At 35.5% G+C, this 21188-nt stretch overlaps 1 protein-coding gene across 5 annotated transcripts in view; it reads left to right on the plus strand.

Moving 5' to 3' along the window:
- The window catches only part of MYO9A (myosin IXA), a 270235-nt gene that overhangs the window by 137336 nt on the left and 111711 nt on the right, over nt 1-21188 (plus strand). For all 5 annotated transcript variants that reach the window (XM_079912006.1, XM_079912009.1, XM_079912008.1 and 2 more), the window contains exons 16-17: nt 7351-7426; nt 20053-20196. In XM_079912006.1, the coding sequence (XP_079768132.1) occupies nt 7351-7426; nt 20053-20196 (220 nt within the window). The remainder of the gene's footprint in view (nt 1-7350; nt 7427-20052; nt 20197-21188) is intronic.

Raw genomic sequence — 21188 nt, forward strand, 5'->3', positions numbered from 1 at the left:
CCGCCAGGGAAGTCCCCAGAAATATTCTATATCTTCTTTTGGTGGCAGTTTTGTCTAAACTTAACTAACTGTATGCTTATAATGAGTATGTGCTACAATATGTAAATTTTACCACAATTTTAAAAATTAATTGCATATCATGAAGCCTGACATAAGTCTTAGATAGATATCTAGAAGAGACTATTTTTCATGGAATTAAGCATACCAAAAATTAAAATATGTTATGGGAACCCCAGGAAGTGTCCACACCTTACTCATCAGGGCCTCATCAGGACCAGAGTGGGAACTAGCCAGCTTGACTGATCTTGGGGAAGGCTTCAGTGCCGGGAAGACCTGACCATCTTTTGCTTTTTGCCAGGGCTGTGGCAGGGCACAAAGATTCTGACGTGGGGACCTCCACGTTACTCTCAAAAGAGAGAGGAGAAACAGCCTGGCATTTGGAGTCAGGCAGTGCCAGGTACAAATTCTGGCTCTGCTACTTAGCCCCTGTATTCCTGTGTGTGGAAGATGTTGTTTCTCAGAGCCTCAATTTCCTTCTCTGAAAGGTAGTCCCCACTGCACAGGGGCAACGCGAGGCTCAAATGTGATAATGAATGCTAAAGCCCTTGTCTGCTATCCACTGCAGAGATTTGCATTAAAATAATTTAAAATATTCTAAAAAAAAAATGTTACGTGATCAGAATTCTTGTTTGAAAATGGTAGATGGAAACAAATACAGGATATGCCAATATGTATTTTGGGGAAGCCTGCAGGAAAGTCAGGGAGCTATTTCTATTGAGTTGATAGAATAAGGCTATTTATCAAATTTAGGAAATCAATGTGGATAAACAAACATGAATGTCTGCCTTACAGACAATAACAAAAATTGATTCTTTTTTTTTTTTTTTTTTTTTGTCAGCTGCAAGTGGCTTGTGGGACTTTAGTTCCCCAACCAGGGATTGAACCCATGCGTTCGGCAGCAAAAGCACAGAGTCCTAACCACTAGATCACCAGGGAATTCCCTGAATCTCTGTCTTCCAGGGAATTCTCTGAATCTCTGTCTTCTAAAGTAGCACGAGAAACCTTTACCTATCAAATGAAAACTAACAAGGGAGAATATGGATTTGAAGAGTGAAATAAAAGTGAAACAAAGTACAAGAAACAAGTACTATGATTTAAATTAATAAAAATAGATTAATATCACCAATTAAAATCTCAAAATGAATTTTTCAAAAAGTTTAATTAAATGATATCTAGATTCTTAAAATGATAAAAATAAAAGGATGGAGAAAACTATGTCAGGCACAGGTGAACAATAGCAGTAAATAAAACTAGATAGTAATTTGAGCAGATCTTCATCAGTAGAATTTATAAAAAGATTTAGTTGAGAAAGACAGAAGCTGAATTCACTAGGAAGTTTTGAGAAACTTGTAAAATACAAGTTATTGTTTTATAAAACTTAATGCCTAATTTGCTTGATTAATGGGAAGAAAATAAGGTGAAAATAAATACTGGGTAACAATAGCTGTGATAGGAAGGGGATGACTTGTATCAGAGATTTAAAGCTTCTCGTACTCTTTAGAAAAAGAGAATAGAGAATTAATTTAGTTTAGAATTCATGAATATGTAAAAAATTCAAGAATAATCGAAGAGGAGAGTGTATATAACTTCCAAAACAAAACAAAGAAAGCAGAATATAAAGAAAATAGTTCAGTAGAAGTCTGGGTAAAAGCATACAATAATTAGGGTAGATACAAAACATAAAATAAGGCAGAAAACATTCCAAATATATCAGTAATACGAATAAAATAAACCCAACTAAACAGTTTAAAAAAAGATTATGCAATTAAAATAAAATTCAGCTGTAAGATGTTTATAAGAGACAAACCTAAAGCATATGAACACAAAAAGATATGACCACAAAAATATAAAATATTCGAATAAAGTTGTATCAGAAAGTTTATTCTTACTCTCTTGTACATTTTCGCACCCCCTTTAGACAACTCCTCTTAAGATGTCTGTTACTATAAATTAATTTTGCCTTTTCTAAAACAGAAATGAAATCATACAGTATTCTTTTGTGTTCTGATTCTGTTATGTAACATAATTATATATGTGTTCATTTATCTTGTTCCCTATATCAGTAATTTGTTGCTGAGTTGTATTCCATTGTATATGTATATACAATTGTGTATACAACTTTGTGTTTATCATTTATTTCTTGATGGATATAAGGTTTGTACTCTCTTGAGCTATTGTGAGGAACCCTGCTATAAACATTCTTGTTCAATTCATTTTGTGTATATAACTTTTCATTCCTTGGGTAAAAGTTATGATGGAGTTTACTGTGTCATAAAGTAGACATATGTTTAACATCATTAGGAACTATCAAACTTTTGGCACTTTAAAGATGTTCCATTTTCTTTTGTCCTACATTATTTGTGATGTTAAACTCAGATGTCATTCTGTTGTCGTTCTTTCATATCTAATATACCATTTTTCATCTGGCTGCTTCAAGATTTTCTCTTTATTTTTTCATTTTCAGCAGTTTGACTGTGATGTCCCTAGATATCATTTATATTTATATTTATGCTGTTTGGTATTAGCTATACCTTTTGGACCTGTGCTTCATTATTTTTCATCAAATTTAGGAAATTTTTGGTCAGTATTTTTTCAGAAATCTTTTTCTGCTGCAATTTCTCTTTTTCTTCTGAGACCCCAATTACATGCTCTTAGAATATTTGATATTGTCTCAGATTCCTCATATTCTGTGGATTTTTCTTCTATCTTTGTTCTTCCTGTTCTTCATGTTGGATAATTTTTATTTATCCGATATCAAGTTCATTATGCTGTTTCAAGTTGCCTTGTAAAACCATAGAATGAATTTTTCATTTCAGAAAATTTCTATTTATCTGATATCAAGTTCATTATGCTGTTTCAAGTCTCCTTGTAAAACCATAGAATGAAATTTTCATTTCAGAAAATTTCAGTTTTCAGTTCCAGAATATCCATTTGGATTCCTTTTACAGTTTCCATTTCTCTCCTGAGATTTTTTTGTTAGGTCATAAGACTGTCTTATACCTTTAGTCATTGAACATTATGATAGCAATTTTAAAGTCCTTTTATGCTAATTCCAACAAGTGGGCAATGTTGGGATCTGATGCTGTTGAAATGGGATCAAGAAGAAAGGTGCACAGGACTTCATTTTCTAATCTCAGTGGTCAGTTGCAAGTGATCAGTATATTATTCCTTTAAAGTATTTAATAATTAATGTTTAAAAAATCATTACACAAAGGGAAATAACATGCATAAAAGAAACGCCCTATTGTGTTGGCAACACCAAAAACGAGAAGAAAATTCCCGGTGAGCACTTTACAGTTTAAGAAGAATTTAAGAACATGAATCCAATAAAGCAGTAGCACAAATTTAAGACTATGAAATATCAGAATGATGTTGAAATAGATTTTGAACTACTAAATCAAGTAGAGGCATAAATCAACACCTATATGATCTCAATAGAGGAAACATATCTGAAAATTGCATTACTAATATTAAGGAAAGGCCTGAAGTGATTATATTTCAATATGCAGAAGAAAAGAATTCATATGGCAAATAGAAAATGATAATTTGTCATAAGGATATTTGGTGTCCATGACTTAGGAACTGAATAAATGAAACAAAAACAATGCATTCAAATATGTAAGAAAATAAAGTTGTTCAAAGTTCTAACTGAATTTGTTGATCCCAAGACATATGTTTTCCAGTAACAGTTTTTATGTGGGTATAGATGTATGTCTTCAGTTCTGTTGGGTATATACTTAGTAGTGGAATTTCTGGGTCATATGGTAACTCTGTTTAATTTTTTGTTGAACTGCTAGACTGTTTCGCAAAGTGACTGTATCATTTCACATTCAGCAGTGGATGCAAGTTTCCAGTTTTTACGTGTCCTTGCCAACACTTACTATCTTCCTTTTTTTATTATAGTCATGCTAGGGGGTGTGAAGTGCAATCTCATTGTAGTTTTATTTTTATTTTTTTGCGGTACGTGGGCCTCTCACTGTTGTGGCCTCTCCCGTTGCGGAGCACAGGCTCCGGACGCGCAGGCTCAGCGGCCATGGCTCACGGGCCCAGCCACTCCGCGGCATGTGGGATCTTCCCGGACTGGGGCACGAACCTGTATCCCCTGCATCGGCAGGTGGACTCTCAACCACTGTGCCACCAGGGAAGCCCTCATTATAGTTTTGATTTCATTTCTCTGATGACTAATGATGTTGAGCATCTTTTTATGTGCTTATTAGCCATTTGTATGTTGTCTTTGGAAAAATATCTATTCATACTCTGTTCATTTTAAAAGTGGGTTATCTTTTGTATTATTCAGTTGCAAAAGTTCTTTTTATACTCTGGATCCAAGCTTCTTATCAGATATTTGATGGGCCATTTTCTGTTGATACCATTTTGTGGGTTGTCTTTTCACTTTCTTGATATAGTGTCCTTTGAAGCACAAAAGTATTAGATTTTGGTGATGTCTAGTTTCTCAGTCTTTCTCTCTGGTTGCTTGTGCTTTTGGTTTCATCTCTAAGTAACCATTGCCTAATCCAATGTCAGGAATATTTACTCCTATGTTTTAAGAGTTTTATACTTTTAGCATTTGTATTTTGGTCTTTGATCCAACTTCATTCTTTTCCATGTGGACATATAGTTTTCCCAGTTTTTGTTGAAGAGATTATTCTTTTCCCATTGAATTGTCTTGGCACCTTTATCAAAATTTAGTTGATCATAAATGTATTTCTGTACTCTCACTTCCTTTCCATTGACCTATTTGTCTATCTTTATGCTGGTGCCATACTGTCTCAGTTACTTTATCTTTGTAGTAAGTTTTTAATTCAGGAAGTATGAGTCTTCCAACCATGTTCTCTTTTTTCAACATGGCTATTCTGGATCCTTTGCATTTCCATATTAATTTTAGGATCAGCTTATTCATTTCAGAAAAAAAAAAAAAGGCAGCTGGAATTTTAATAGAGATTGCATTGATCTGTAGATGAATTTGGGGAACACTGCCATCTTAACAATATTAAGTTTTCCAGTCCATGAGCATGGATGGCTTTCCATTTATTTAGGTTTTCTTTAATTGCTTTTTATGATGCTTTGTAGTTTTTCAGTAGATATTTTATATTTTTTGTTCAATTTATTCCTTTTATATTATTTTATTGCTATTATTAATGGAATTGTTTTCTTAATTTCATTTTCCAATTGTTTATTGCTAAGTTGATTTTTGAATATTGATCTTATATCTTATAATTTTGCTAAACTTGTTTAATAGTCCTAATTTTTTGTGTGAATTACTTAGGATTTTCCACATACAAGATTGTTATCTCAAAGATACTTTTACTATTTTAAATATAGTTGTGTCTGTCTGTTAATCCCATACCCCTATTTTGTTCTTCCCTGCTTCCCTCTCCTCTTTGGTAACCACATGTTGGTTTTCTGTATCTGTGAGTCTGTTGCTGTTTTGCATATACATTCATTTGTATTTTTTTTAGATTCCATATATAAGTCATATAAAGTATTTGTCTTTCTCTGTCTGACTTACTTCACTACGCATAATATTCTCTAGGTCCTTCCACATTGCTGCAAATGGCAGTATTTCTTTTTTTTTTTTTTTTATGTCTGAGTAATATGCCATTGTATACATATACCACATCTTCTTAAGCCAAGTGTTGGTTGATGGGCATGTGGGTTGCTTCCATGTCTTAGCTATTATAAACAGGGCTGCTATGAACATTGGAGTGCATGTATCTTTTCAAATTAGTGTTTTCATTTTTTCCAGATGTATACCCAGGAGTGGAATTGCTGGATCATATGGTAGTTCCATTTTTAGTTTTTTGAGAAACCTCCGTACTGTTTTCCACAGTGGCTGTACCAATTTATATTCCCACCAATAGTGTATGAGCACTACCTTTTCTCCACATCCTCGCCAGAATTCATTATTTGTGTTTTTTGATGATAGCCATTCTGACCGGTGTGAGGTGATATCTCATTTTGGTTTTGATTTGCATTTCCCCAGTGATTAGCGATGTTGAGCATCTTTTTATGTGCCTGTTAGCCACCTGGGTGTCTCCTTTGGAAAAATGTCTATTCAAGTCTTCTGCCTATTTTTTTTTTAACATCTTTATTGGGGTATAATTGCTTTACAATGGTGTGTTAGTTTCTGCTTTATAACAAAGTGAATCAGTTATACATAACACATATGTTCCCATATCTCTTCCCTCTTGCATCTCCCTCCCTCCCACCCTCCCTGTCCTACCCGTCCAGGTGGTCACAAAGCACCGAGCTGATATCCCTGTGCTATGTGGCTGCTTCCCACTGGCTAGCTACCTTACGTTTTGTAGTGTATATATATATGTCCATGCCTCTCTCTCGCTTTGTCACAGCTCACCCTTCCCCCTCCCCATATCCTCAAGTCTGTTCTCCAGGAGGTCTGTGTCTTTATTCCTGTCTTACCCCTAGGTTCTTCATGACATTTTTTTTTTCTTAAATTCCATATATATGTGTTAGCATACGGTATTTGTCTTTCTCTTTCTGACCTACTTCACTCTGTGTGACAGACTCTAGGTCTATCCACCTTATTATAAATAGCTCAATTTCATTTCGTTTTATGGCTGAGTAATATTCCATTGTGTATATGTGCCACATCTTCTTTATCCATTCATCCGATGATGGGCACTTAGGTTGTTTCCATCTCCGGGCTATTGTAAATAGAGCTGCAATGAAAAACTACAAATAGAACTACCATATGACCCAGCAATCCCACTACTGGGCATATACCCTGAGAAAACCATAATTCAAAAAGAGTCATGTACCAAAATGTTCATTGCCCATTTTTTAATTAGATTTTTTGTTTAAAAAATATTGGTAATTCTTGAGGAAGCAATTCGTCATCTTTGATTCTTAGTGTCTTTATATGTAAGATTAATTGATCTCTAAAATCTGTAGTTTATAGGAGCAATATCCTGTTGCTGAAAAATGGTGCAAAGGAATCATTAGGAATTTTTTGAATATTAAAATAAGAAATGAGTTTGTATACTTCTAGACATTCAGCCCAGTTACCCTTGTATTTCCTGATAATATTTAAATGAGAGAAGAAATTAAAGAATTTATTATTAAATTCCCGAATTGGTTTCATTGTTGACTAAGTCAAATTTATAAGTAACAGTCATGGGATTGGTTCATATTATTATTATTTAGACATTTCTGATATGTTTAGCAAATATTTACTATTGAAGTATATTAATTTCATTTGTTCCTAGAAAAATTATTTCATGTTTAGTTTATCTTAGCACTGATTGAAAGTTTTTGCTTTCTCTATGCTAGGTATAACTCGGAAAAATCCCAGAACACCTCTTTCTGATCTTCAGGGAATGAATACTCTAAATGAAAAAAACCAACAGTAAGTATGTTTGGCTTAAGTTTTCAAGGACGTAAAGAAGAAATAACTAGAATTCTTATTAATACTTCTGTGGCTTTAAAAGTATGCAGTAAATCGGGCCTTTTTTTCTTTTAATTTCTTAAAGCTTTTGTAAATGGTGTAATAAGTTAAAAAGGTTAGAGTTAACAGTACAGTAAATTGTCTAAGATTGCCTCTAGTAAAGTGGTTATACAATGTAAAAAAAGTTTCCCCAGGATAATTAAAAATGAGTGCATAGGTTTTAATTTCTGAGACCATTCTTGCGTTTTAAATGTCTTTTGCAAAAGTAATGGGTATTCTGCTTCTTTCCATGGAGAAATCTTATTGGTAAGTAATAATTGAGTAGTTTGATTTACAACAAACTGTCTGATACCTTTTCTTGATGAGTGTGATACCCAAAGCTTACCTTTTACCATTTTCAATGAAGAATTCTTAAGTAAAATTTGAAAGTAACAAATGTAAGTAATTTTTTGAGTTTGTAAATAAAGCTCCTTTTCCTTTACACATACTGTTTTATAAAGACTGTACTTTAAATGAGCAAAAGAGCATTGTTTAGTGTCTAGAGTCTGCTGTGTACATTTTAAACATCAAGAGAATTGAGCTTCTTAGTGTCCTGGTAAGATACAAGATTAGGATGATCAGTCATTTAAAATTAAAGTATAATTTCATTGATCAGGTTTTCCATTTTGAGTTACTATGTCTTTCTAATATATATTATCACTTCTCTGCTCCATAACTTTTTTTTATAACTCTTTATTGCTTATTACAAGAAGTCTAGGTTCACTATTTTAACCTGCAAGAGCTATCACAGCCCAAGTATCCAACCTCAACTGTACTTATCTTTAACGCCAGCAAATTGAACTACTGGCTGTCTTTATAATAGTGCATGCATTTTGTTTTCTTAACAGTGACAGTTGGCTGACGATGAAAATCACCATTATATGTGCATGTTAGATTTTACCTAAGAACAAATTAGATCATTAATCCGGTGACCTGTGTACCTTTTTTATTTCAATCTATTGGCCGTATTCTCACCCTGGTCATTAGAGATCCCTAGCTTAAGGAACTCATTTTCTTGATTTGGGTAAAAAAAGGAACTGTGCCTTGTTGCATTTCCTGAAGCAATTTAATGGTTATAACTTTCCTAATTCCTAGTTTTTATTTTTGTTTTTTTCTTGGCCACTCGCGCAGCTTGCAGGCTCTTAGTTCCCCGACCAAGGATTGAACTTGGGCCACCGCAGTGAAAGTGCCATGTCCTACCCACTGGACTGCTAGGGAATTCCCAGTTATGTTTCTTTGTACTGCTTTCAATTTTGGATGCCTGAAGTGATCTATATGGGCTTCTGTTTTTTATATGTCAGTTGGAATAGTCTGATATATTGGTTTAAGATTGGTCTGGGCTCAAGCAGTTAAGGTGATTTTAGGCACTCATGGAATGACAAACTGATTTTGTAAAGATGTGTATAAGCTCATTTTTGAGACCCTTCCTCACAGAGAAATTGATCACACCAGCTTGATTCTTTTCCTTTGCGTACAATAAAGAAAGATAAAGAAAGATATGTGGCATTGAAGTAATGTTATCAGGAAAAGGCCAGCTAGCAGTCTTAACAAGAGAGCCTCCCCGCTTGTGTTTGTTGTATTGGTGAGTTTATTTTAGACATATTTTAGAGAAAATTGGTGAGAAGATAGAGAGGATCGAACAATAGATACTCAGAAAATCAAATCAGTCATGAAATCATGAGCTTGTATCTACTAAGTGGAGTCTTTTGGACCTTCCCTATGGAACACTCCTAATAAGTGACTTAAATGAAAGAGTGGAACATCCAATTTGCTGGTGATCTAGGACTAAGAATTGATGTAGTCTGTATAAAAACAAGGAAACGCAAATGTAAAACTATTTTTAGCCAGTGCAAATATTCCTCAAGTGAGAGAGAAAACTTTCATCAATGTTGAGTGGGCAGTTGCTTTTTGGTAAGAGGGTATAAACTGGAAACAGATGTCTTTGTATCAAAATATGATTTGAAAAAAGTACAGAGCCTATAATTACATATCATGAAGCAGAGATGGTAAATAGAGGCTGCTGAAGTGACACTTAATGTGAATAACTAAAAAGACTGCCCTGGTTTCAAAGATACATTCGTTCCTAGATGGAAAAAGCTCTTCTGAATAGTTGTAGAGAAGATTGTGTGAAGAATAAAATATACTACCCTATATTGGGAAAATATGCCTTTGGAAACTTGTTATTTAAGGGGCAAAAAGAATATTATCAGAATTTATTGTAGACAAGGACATAATGAATTTGCACATTGTGGAAGTATATGGTATGTTTTATAATTAAATGGGGTCTGCTGTACTATCATGCTAATACCAGGGCATTAAGGAACTAGAATAAGTCTCATTAAAACTCGTGGGTTATGACACCATTTTTTAGGACTTTGGCTATATTGATAACCACATATTTGAGTACTGGGATAAACCTATCCTCTAAGAGTTGACTATGTAGCATGTGTGGATCCTGATTTCTGTTCTTAATGCAACTGAAAACTCACTGTCTAAAGTGTTATTTTTGTTTAAATTCAACTTTTCCTCTTGATCTGGGTAAATGACTGCTTACCATCTGAGACATTGTATTATAAAATGCAACAATGAGAACAAAAATAAATACTTTTTTTGAAGGATAAGTCAAATAATTTATTACTAGGGTTTTTTAAGTAATTATCATATTTAACATGATTTATAAAGGTGAATGGATTTCAAGGTTCTCTTAGAACCAATATGACTTGATGTCACATAAAACAGCTTGGAGTAATTTCTCATATGTTACAGCCAGATAAATCTCATGGCATTTGATCATGTCTTAGAGTGTATTTTGTTTACCCTAATGAAAAAATACAGAACTTGGTTATTAATGTAAGCAGTTATATGTGATTAGCAGTTCATATAATAATAGCAAATTAGTAGTATGAAATAATACTCATATTTTAGTATAAGTTTAAAACATTAAGTATTATAGGGCTTCCCTGGTGGCGCAGTGGTTGAGAGTCCGCCTGCCGATGCAGGGGACGCGGGTTCGTGCCCCGGTCTGGGAAGATCCCACATGCTGTGGAGCGGCTGGGCCCGTGAGCCATGGCCGCTGAGCCTGCGCGTCCGGAGCCTGTGCTCCGCAACGGGAGAGGCCACAACAGTGAGAGGCCCCCGTACCGCAAAAAAAAAAAGTATTCTATGGTTGTTTCAAAAGTCTTTTCCAAATTTTTTCACTTTAATATATAGTATGTTGGTTATCCTAAATGATATTTGTGTGTTTTTACATAGTTTTGTTTGTCCTTTGTTTTAAAAATTAGTGGCTTTTTTACTGGAGCATTATTTGCATGTAACTCCATTCCTGAAGGTCAGATCGTTCTTGAGAGAAAAATAAAGCAATAAATTAAGACAGAGACAACTTCTCGTTCTGCCAGATCATTTGTTTATTTAACAAGTACTTCGTGCCAGGTCGTGTGGCAGAAACTGGAGATTCAATATTTTGTGAGATAGATGTGATAAGTGATATGATGGGAGAAATATAAGATACCATGGAAACATAGAGGAGGACTTTTAAATTTTGTATGCCAGTACTGTATTTAAAGAATTGGATATGGGGCCAGATGCCTCAGAAATGTTTTTCAGAAAAAGAACCTTTTAAACTGTTATCTGAGTGAAGAGTAAGGGTGAGCCCTTTGAAGAGGAGGGTGATGTTTTATAGGCAGAGGAGCAACCTGTATGATGGTCCAGGAGCAAAAAGAGAGCTCTCTCTAGAGAACATGGCACAAATAAAGAATGAAAAGAATGTGAGTAAGAAGAGAGAAATGATGAGAGTCGACTCTAGAAAGACAAATAGACATAGGCTAGTTCATGTGGGGCTTTGTTAGCCATATTGGAGAGGCTGTACTTCATCTTAAGGGTAATGAGAATTTATTTAATGCTTTTAAGCAGGGGACTGACTGATATTTCAGAAGAATCTCTATGGTTGCTTTATGGAGAATGATTTGGAGAGGCCCTGGATTGGATAGCAGTTCTGGCAAGAGATGATGGCTTGCAGTAGGTGGTCATGGGTACACATTGATGTGAACCTGTATTAAGGAGGAAAATTGAAAATCTATATGTCTCTCATCTGATTTTATGAGGATTCAATGTTTATGAGAAGTCTGTGTTGGATTTTCTGTGCTTTGTGCAAATAATTTTTGTATGTATGCAACAAATATATGACAGTGATCTAATGTATATATAAGGAGTACGTTGTATATAGAGAACAAAGACGTTGTGTATGCCATCAATCTTAATAACAATGTGCTAAGCTAAGGGAAGCCCCTAGAAAAACTGAGACAGATACCTACGTCAAGTCATTTCACTGAAATAACCAACTGGCACAAAGATTTTTAAGTACCCACAGAGCTTTTTCTTTCTCCCCAGCATCCCATTGATTGTCATCTCTTAAAAATAGGCACAGCCTATTTTTGCTTTCTTTCACTTCCAACCTTCTACTTCACCATTGAGCCTGCCATTCTAATGCTGGGACTCTTCCTGTTACTCAGTGTGTAAAATACCAGTAAAACCTTTTTGCTGTATTTTAAGCCTTTACATAACACATAGGAGAAAGAGCACGGGTTTGGGAGTCACCAAAAATTTGTTCTTGGCTCAGTTTATCTTCGTATTCTGAGATTGTGGCTCTTGTAGCCTTCGTTTCCTGAAAAGAGAGGGTGGGGGGAATCTATGTCTTATATAAAACTTGTGGAATATATTGGGTGAGGAGACAGAGTAATTAAGGATGATTTCTCGATTTCTGGCTTAGTACTTAAGTAGGGAACATAAAAGAGGCAACAGTTTTGAAGAGGGAGTGATAGTTTCAGCTTGCACATGTTACTTTGAGATTCCTGAGAGATCTTCATCTAGAGAGAGAGAATAAATCATTGGATATACAGATGCACTCAGTTGATTCTTGGGCTAGAAGATGTATTTTGTTATTAATCGGGGATCTCGGTGTTTAGTTGGTGACTTCCAAATGTCTGCTATCTCTAGATTGTTTCTCTTGGGTCAGTCAGTTTTCCCTGCCTATAGCTTTTAAATCTGGCTACTGATGTTCTAGCTATGTAGCTGGGCTTCTCATGATTCCATACGCATACTTCCACTTAATTCCTCCTATTTTCAGTGTACCTCACCCACCCCTACCTTTAGCTATGCCTAATGTCTCTGACTTCTCCTGAGATTCTGTGTTTCCAACTTTTCTATAAAGTAAAATCTTTGAACGGTTTGAGGAAGGGAATGTTACTTCACTATATAGGGTAAGAGTAAGGATCTAGGTCATTTTTAAAGACTTTCAAACTAACTTCCTATTTTTAGCCCCATTCAGCATCACCCTTGCAGTGGTACCAGTTATCTCTAATATCTGACCCTTTCCAGAGTTCTGAATGAGAACAACTTACATTTTGTTGTTTTAGCCTCTCTCCCACTCCAAACCCCAGCCTCTACACACACACACACACACACACACACACACACACACACACACACACACACACACGAGCATATGTGTATTCTCAATCATGCCTACCCCTATAGACTCCCCTTTTCTATGATTCTGACGTACACATATACTTAGGTTTTAATTTTTTCTAGTCTACTACATCTCTTATTACATGTCTGTCAACTTTAAACTTTTACTCTTCCTTGTCCCTTGCATAGTCTTCCTTCTCACTCTTTGTCCTTGTGAATTTATGACTTTGTCAAATTCGTGGTATTTCAGCTGGAGGCTGACATAAACAATTGCTATGGAGTATGCTATGGCAGCTTATTATGGGTTTCCCTTTTGCAAACACCAAATAGTTTATTTATAAATGTAGCTTATTTAAGAATGTTATCCTAGGGAGCAGGAGGGGGGATATGGGAATAAAAAAGGGAAAGATGGAGAATCCATACAAGAATCAATGAATGAGTTGGCCACTGGTTGCTCAACCCTGTGGGACCAACTGAGAAGCTCAATGATTTGTGTCTCAGGACCATCTATTTGCCTTGAGGAAGAAAAGAGGAGGGACTAATCCATTGCTCCAGGGGTTGCTAGCCCCACAGAGAGTTCTGCTTGTGTAAGTGCAGAGCAGAAGCCTACATCAGACAAGAGGCAAGTGTCTGGAGTCTGAAACTAGGTGCTGCCAGCAGCACCTGTTTGACGCTGGACAAAATTTGTGTGTATGACTAGTTACAGTACCATTTGCAATAGCAGCAGCTAGAATAAGAGGTAAGACTTACGGGGTTTGAAATGGAACATAAGAAGTGTGCAGTATACATGTTTAATAGGAAGCTTTGATTCAGTCTTTATACATTAAGGTAGCATTTGATACAAGAGAATATACAAAACACACATGTACATTAGGAAGCATATCAATAAAATGAATACCACCCAAGTTCGGAACCAGAAGATTATTAGTATTGCTGCAGCCACTTTTTTATCATATATTTTCTGATCATTCTCCCTCTCTCCCCACAGGTAACTGCTATCCAGAATTTTATGTATACCATTACTATGCTCTAAAAAATAGTTTTACAATAAACATATGTTTTTCTAAGCAAAGAGTCATTTGGCTTAGCTAGTTTTTGAGTTTTAGAAATACTAATATATAGTATGTGGTTGCTGTGACTTTTCTCCTCAGTAATATCTATCTAAGATTCATCCATCTTGTGGCATGTAATTTGTTCTTTTTAGTTGCTATATAATATTATATAGTATTGGAGGGCATGGGGAGTTATTGTTGAATGGGTACAAAGTTTCAGTTTGGCTAAAAGTTCTGGAGATAGATAGTAGTGATGGTTGCACAACAATAAATGTGCTTAGTGCCACTGTATTGTACACTTAAAAATGGTTAAAATGGGGGCTTCCCTGGTGGCGCAGTGGTTGAGAGTCTGCCTGCCGATGCAGGGGACACGGGTTCGTGCCCTGGTCCGGGAAGATCCCACATGCCGCGGAGCAGCTGGGCCCGTGAGCCATGGCCGCTGAACCTGTGCGTCCGGAGCCTGTGCTCCGCAACGGGAGAGGCCACAACAGTGAGAGGCCCGCTTACCGCAAAAAAAAAAAAAAAAAAATGGTTAAAATGGTAAATGTAGTTAAATGTATTAATTTTTTCTCTATTATTTGTCCTTTTAATAACTTATTTAAATAATTGTTTCCTCAGTCCAAAGTCACCTATTCAGCCAGATTTTCTTCTACACTTTGGTGGTGCTTATATCCATTTCAACCCTAAGCTTTTTTGACAGTTGTTTTAATTTCCTCTGATCAGGTACAGATGCATCTTGAATTAATTTCATCTTCTTGTAGAAATCTCTGCTGGCATTTTTTTGATCAGAGGGGTTTGTTCTCTAGATCTATCACACAGCTGTCTTTACCTTTGTATTGGTCATTCCTTATGTTATTCTTCTGTTTTGTATCAACAGTTTTTTCTACCATTATTTCCTTTTATATATCTACATTGTAAACTTTTACAGAGCATATTCTCTAGAAGCTCCATGAGAAAGTATATATAGGAGGAACATGTTTTTGATTCCTTGTATAACTAAGCATGCATTTATTCTGCCCTCACACTTGATCGGAAATTTGAGTGCGTATAGACTCTTGGTTGGAAATAACTTCTTTTCAGAATTTTGAAGACACCGCCACATTTCCTTTTAGTTACAGCATTGCTGATTTCTGAGGCCTTGTTTTAAATAGCTTTATTGAGATATAATTTACATACCACAAAATTTCACCCACTTAAAGTATACAATTCATTTAAGAGTTGGCCAACTATTCCAAAATCTAATTTGGAACATTTTAGTCAGTTCAAAAAGAAGTTTCCTACTTACTAGAATGTTTCCTTTTCTCGTACTGTCACTCACTGTAGGTAAACATGATCTACTTTTTGTCTCTGTAGATTTGCCTATTCTGGAAAAAATATATATTTTTTGGAAATTTTATATAAATGGAATCTACAATATGTGGCCTTTTATGTGAGACTTCTTTCGTTTAGCATAATGTTTTCAATAATCTACGTTGTAACATGTACCAGTACTTCATTAATTTTTATGGCTGAGTAACATCTCATGTTATGAATATTTTGGTTACACATTTATCAGTTAATGAACACTTGGGTTCTACTTTTTGGCTATTATGAATAATGCTGCTGTGAACATTCATATACAAGTTTTTGTGTGGACATGTTTTCAGTGCTTTTGAGTACATGCCTAGGAATGAAATTGCTGTGTTATATGGTTACTGTCTATTTTGTTTAACATTTTGAGAGTTTGCCAAACTGTCTTCCAGAGTGGCTCGGACATTTTACATTCCCAGTAGTAATGGGTAAGGGTTCCAGTTTCTGCACATTCTTGTCATTTTGTTATTGCCTGTCTTAGAGGGAATGAAGTAGTATCTCATTGTAGTTTTGATTTGTATTTCCCTAAATGATGATGTTCAGTATCTTTTTATGTGCTTATTAGTGATTTGTATATGTTTTTTGATGATTCATATATCTTCTTTGAATAAATGTCTATTTTGTCCATTAAAATTTTTTTTGGTAAATATTCTTTCCATGTATATAAATATAATTGTCTTAAAACTGTATCATGCAACAATATTTAGATTTGATAATATATGCAGACAGCTCTTTATGCCATTAAATACTGTTCTCCCACATGGTTTTTTTTTTAAACAACTTTTTTGGAGTATAGTTGCTTTACATTGTTAGTTTCTGCTGTACAGCAAAGTGAATCAGCTATATGTATACTTATATCCCCATATCCCCTCCCTCTTGTGTCTCCCTCCCACCCTCCCTATCCCACCCTTCTAGGTGGTCACAAAGCACCGAGCTGCCCTCCCTGTGCTATGTGGCTGCTTCCCACTAGCTCTCTGTTTTACATTTGGTAGTGTAAAATACCAAATGTAAAAATAGAGAGTCAATGTCACTCTCTCACTTTGTCCCAGCTTGCCCTTCCCCCTCCCCGTGTGCTCAAGTCCATTCTCTACATCTGCCTCTTTATTCCTGTCCTGCCTCTAGGTTCTTCAGAGCCATTTTTTTTTTTAGATTTCATATATATGTGTTAGCATATGGTATTTTTCTCTTTCTGACTTACTTCACTCTGTATGACAGATTCTAGATCCATCCACCTCACTACAAATAACTCAATTTCATTTCTTTTTATGGCTGAGTAATATTCCATTGTATGTATGTGCCACATCTTCTTTATCCATTCATCTGTCGATGGACACTTAGGTTGCTTCCTTTCTATCATATCACTTTGTACATGTCTCAATTACAGAAGTTATCACACTTATTGTCACTGTTGGTATATGACAATCTCTGTCCCCTATTCTACTAGTCTGTTCATCTCAGACTCATCTCTGTCCCCTACTAGTCTGTGAGTGGGACCACGGCTTAGTCTTCTTCATTCCCCCAGCACCAAACACAGAGGCCAGCACGTGCTGAGATGAGGATGCTGCATAAGGCCTCTTGTCCCACTTAGGGCTGGAAGGAGCAGGGCAGAGGGGTGGCAGAGAGAGATTAAAGAAAAAAATGAAGGAGAGATTATGGAAATCATAGGGAGGTCAAAGTAAGGGGATAAATGAGACAAGAGGGGCAGCATTTGTATGAAGCACTGGGATTGGTAATATGAAGACCTTGCTCAAAACAGGTGGGGTCAATTTAAAAAACCAACATTTCTTCAGCACCTACTATGTGTGGGTAACACTATGTTAGACACTGTGGGGATATAAAGTTAAACAAAACACCTTTCCCTATGATTTGGTTGGGAAGATAAGACAAAGACTGGCAACATTCATGCATACAAATACAAAGTTTTAAGGTTCTTAAAGTTCAGTATCATTTTCAACTTCAAGACATTTAATATGAAGCCCCTCAGCAGTCAATAAGATATTGTTTTAAGAAATATTAGATATGGAAACTGACTTGCCTAGTTGAGATCTCAGCAAAGCTCAACAAGCCTAGACTTGAAACAATTTTCTTATAAAGTGAACTAAGACAGATTGACATGGAAATGTAAATTTTAATACCATTTAGGAGTAGTTCTCATTTCTGTGTCTCAAACTGTATATTATGAGCCTTTTTTTTTTTTTACCATCCCTGAGTTCTCTCTACTTTATTTTTTTTTTAATTTTTTTTTACATCTTTATTGGAGTATAATTGCTTTACAATGGTGTGTTAGTTTCTGCTTTATAACAAAATGAATCAGTTATACATATACATATGTTCCCATATCTCTTCCCTCTTGCGTCTCCCTCCCACCCTTCCTATCCCACCCCTCTAGGTGGTCACAAAGCACCGAGCTGATCTCCCTGTGCTATGCGGCTGCTTCCCACTAGCTATCTATTTTACATTTGGTAGTGTATATATGTCCCTGCCACTCTCTCACTTTATCACAGCTTACCCTTCCCCCTCCCTGTATCCTCAAGTCCCTTCTCTAGTAGGTCTGTGTCTTTATTCCTCTCTTACCCCTAGGTTCTTCATGACATTTTTTCTTTTTCTTAGATTCCATATATGTGTTAGCATACAGGTATTTGTCTTTCTCTTTCTGACTTACTTCACTCTGTATGACAGACTCTAGGTCCATCCACCTCATTACAAATAACTCAATTTCGTTTCTTTTTATGGCTGAGTAATATTCCATTGTATATATGTGCCACATCTTCTTTATCCATTCATCCGATGATGGACACTTACGTTGCTTCCATCTCCTGGCTATTGTAAATAGAGCTGCAGTGAACATTTTGGTACATGACTCTTTTTGAATTATGATTTTCTCAGAATATATATCCAGTAGTGGGATTGCTGGGTCATATGGTAGTTCTGTTTTTAGTTTTTTAAGGAACCTCCATACTGTTCTTCATAGTGGCTGTACCAGTTCACATTCCCACTAACAGTGCAAGAGTGTTCCCTTTTGTCCACATCCTCTCCAGCATTTATTGTTTCTAGATTTTTTGATGATGGCCATTCTGACCAGTGTGAGATGGTATCTCATTGTAGTTTTGATTTGCATTTCTCTAATGATTAATGATGTTGAGCATTCTTTCATGTGTTTGTTGGCAATCTGTATATCTTCTTTGGAGAAATGTTTATTTAGGTCTTCGGCCCATTTTTGGATTGGGTTGTTTGTTTTTTTGTTATTGAGCTGCATAGGCTGCTTGTAAATTTTGGAGATTAATCCTTTGTCAGTTGCTTCATTTGCAAATGTTTTCTCCCATTCTTTTGGTCTTGTTTATGGTTTCCTTTGCTGCTCCCACATGATTTTTAATGACCTTATAGACTTCCATGGGGGTGGTTATAATATAACTTCTTTCATTTATTTCCAATTGTTGTTTATTTAGGTTGTTTCTAATTTTCTTGATATTGATGAAAATTTTTGTAGATAAAGTTTTGCATGTTTGATTATTATTTTATCTTCTGTTGTTCTTAGTAAGAAGCTTGACCAGAAGGACAGAACAAAGCTATTACAAGATTTTTAAGATATTGTCCTGGCTATCTAAAAAGTAGTATAGTTTAAATAAAGAACTAATTGGAAAATAAATATTTTAAGGTTATATTCCATTTTTCAAAAGCAGGAAGTTTCAAAAATAGTACAAAGGAAAAAAATAGTTCATGGAGTCCTATGTACCCTTCACTCAGTTTTCCTTAAGTGACATCTTATATACTGGTAGTATATTATCAAAACCAGGAAAGTTACATTGTTACATTAATATTAATTAGACTACAGTTCTCACCATTTAAAAAAATCTGTGTGTGTGTGTGTGTGTGTGTGTGTGTGTGTGTGTGTATGGGTAGTTTTTTGCAGTTTTATCCCATGTATAGATTTGTGTAACCAACTCCACAATCAAGATACCGAGCTCTTTCATCATCATAAAAGAATTTATTCATGCTGCTTATTTGTATTATCCTTCTTCCATGTCCCTTTCCTATCCTCTAGCACCCACTAATCTGTTCTTCATTTCTGTAGTTTTGTTATTTTGCGAATGTTATATAAATCAAATTATATAGTATGAAACTGTCAGGGAGAAAAAACTTTTCATCTGCCTTCTTAGGTTCAGTGGCTGCGGGCCTGTAAATTAAACTAATGAAAGACAATTAACAGGTGAAGAAGCATACAGTTTTTATTAATGTTTTACGTACATGAGTATTCTCCGAAAAGAAGTGAAACTCAAAGAAGCGGTTACACTCAGTGACTAATATATCCTTTTTCAAAAGGAAAGAGGGTTTGGGCTTCAAACACAGACAAAAGCCATGACATTATATTTTAATACATTATATTATTTACTGCTTGTTAAGTGGTATATTTAAAGGTATTAGCTATATGATGTGCTCACCTTCATGCACATTTGAATGTGAATGTGCTAGAATCCGTAGAAATTTTTTGTTCTGAAAGAGTAAAAGATAAGCCAAATTAATCAGTAATCTCTCTGATAAAACCATTTTCTGCTGGTTTAGCATTTTTTCTAAATTTTAACTTTAGTGTTTAAAGTTTTATTTTACTTTTTTAAGAAATGTATAGAGTTTTAGGGATGTCTCAATTAACAAAGCACATTGTACCCTATTTAATTTTTACAGTGAAACATTTGATTTTGCCTGGAATGGCAGAACTGGGATTCGCCAGAGCAGACTATCCAGTAACACCTCCTTGCTTGATAAAGATGGGATATTCGCTAATTCAGCTAGCAGCAAACTCTTGGAGAGAGCCCATGGAATTCTCACGTTAGTATTGATCAATAATGTGGATTGCTTTTTATGACTGATTTAAAATTTCTGGCTAAAAATGAAGAGAGGTGATCATGAAGCATTATTTTCATGAGTAGAATTTTGAGTGAAACAAGACTCAAAAGTAGTCAGAATTTAGAGCTGTGACAGTCTCCTGTATTATAAAGCTGGTGTTTGTTTTCATCTCACCAGGAGAATCAGACTGAATATACTTATTATGGAGATGACTCTTTATTGCTCTTTAACAGACCCTGCATCCAGAGAGAGCAAAAACTGATAGCTCTTTTTATGATTCCTAGTCTTTAACTTCAGTTGTCCTTTAATTCTAGCAATCCTAACAAATTGGGCAGGAAAATCCCTTATGAAGTGGTGAATGGGGCCATATACAGTTTACCCCTCAACACTGCATGGGTTAGAGGTGCCAACCCTCTGTACAGTCAAAAATTTGTGTGTTTCCTGTAGTCAGCCCTCCATATCCACTGCTCCTCGGTATCTGTGATTCCACATCCACAGATTCAACCAACCTCAGATCAAGTACAGTAACTTGAAAGACAATTAACAAGAGAAGAAGCATACAGTTTTGAAAAAACTGTTGAAAAAAATTCCACTTATAAGTGGAACTGCACAGTCAAAACCTGTGTTGTTCAAGGGGCACCTGTATGGTGATATATAACACTTAACCCAAGCCGCCTGCCATTCCTCCTTACCTGATTTAGAACTGGTTTGAGGACATAGATATAACCATGCATGGTAGACAAGTAAAAAGTTCTTAGCTACCTATATCAACATATTTCAAACACTTCCAAAGCATATTTTTTGACCACTAGCTGGAAGTGTGACTGAATTGGATTCCTTAATCCCTAAATCATCGCTTAACAGTGTTAATAGGCTCAATTTGTATAAGTCTTGCTATACTCCAGAATTAGTAGGTGAAAGAGCTTAGATTCAAGCCAAGGTCTTCCTGACACCCCAGCCCATGTTCATAAGCA

The sequence above is a fragment of the Stenella coeruleoalba genome (assembly GCF_951394435.1).
Source record: "Stenella coeruleoalba genome assembly, chromosome: 2".
NCBI classification, from domain to species: domain Eukaryota; kingdom Metazoa; phylum Chordata; class Mammalia; order Artiodactyla; family Delphinidae; genus Stenella; species Stenella coeruleoalba.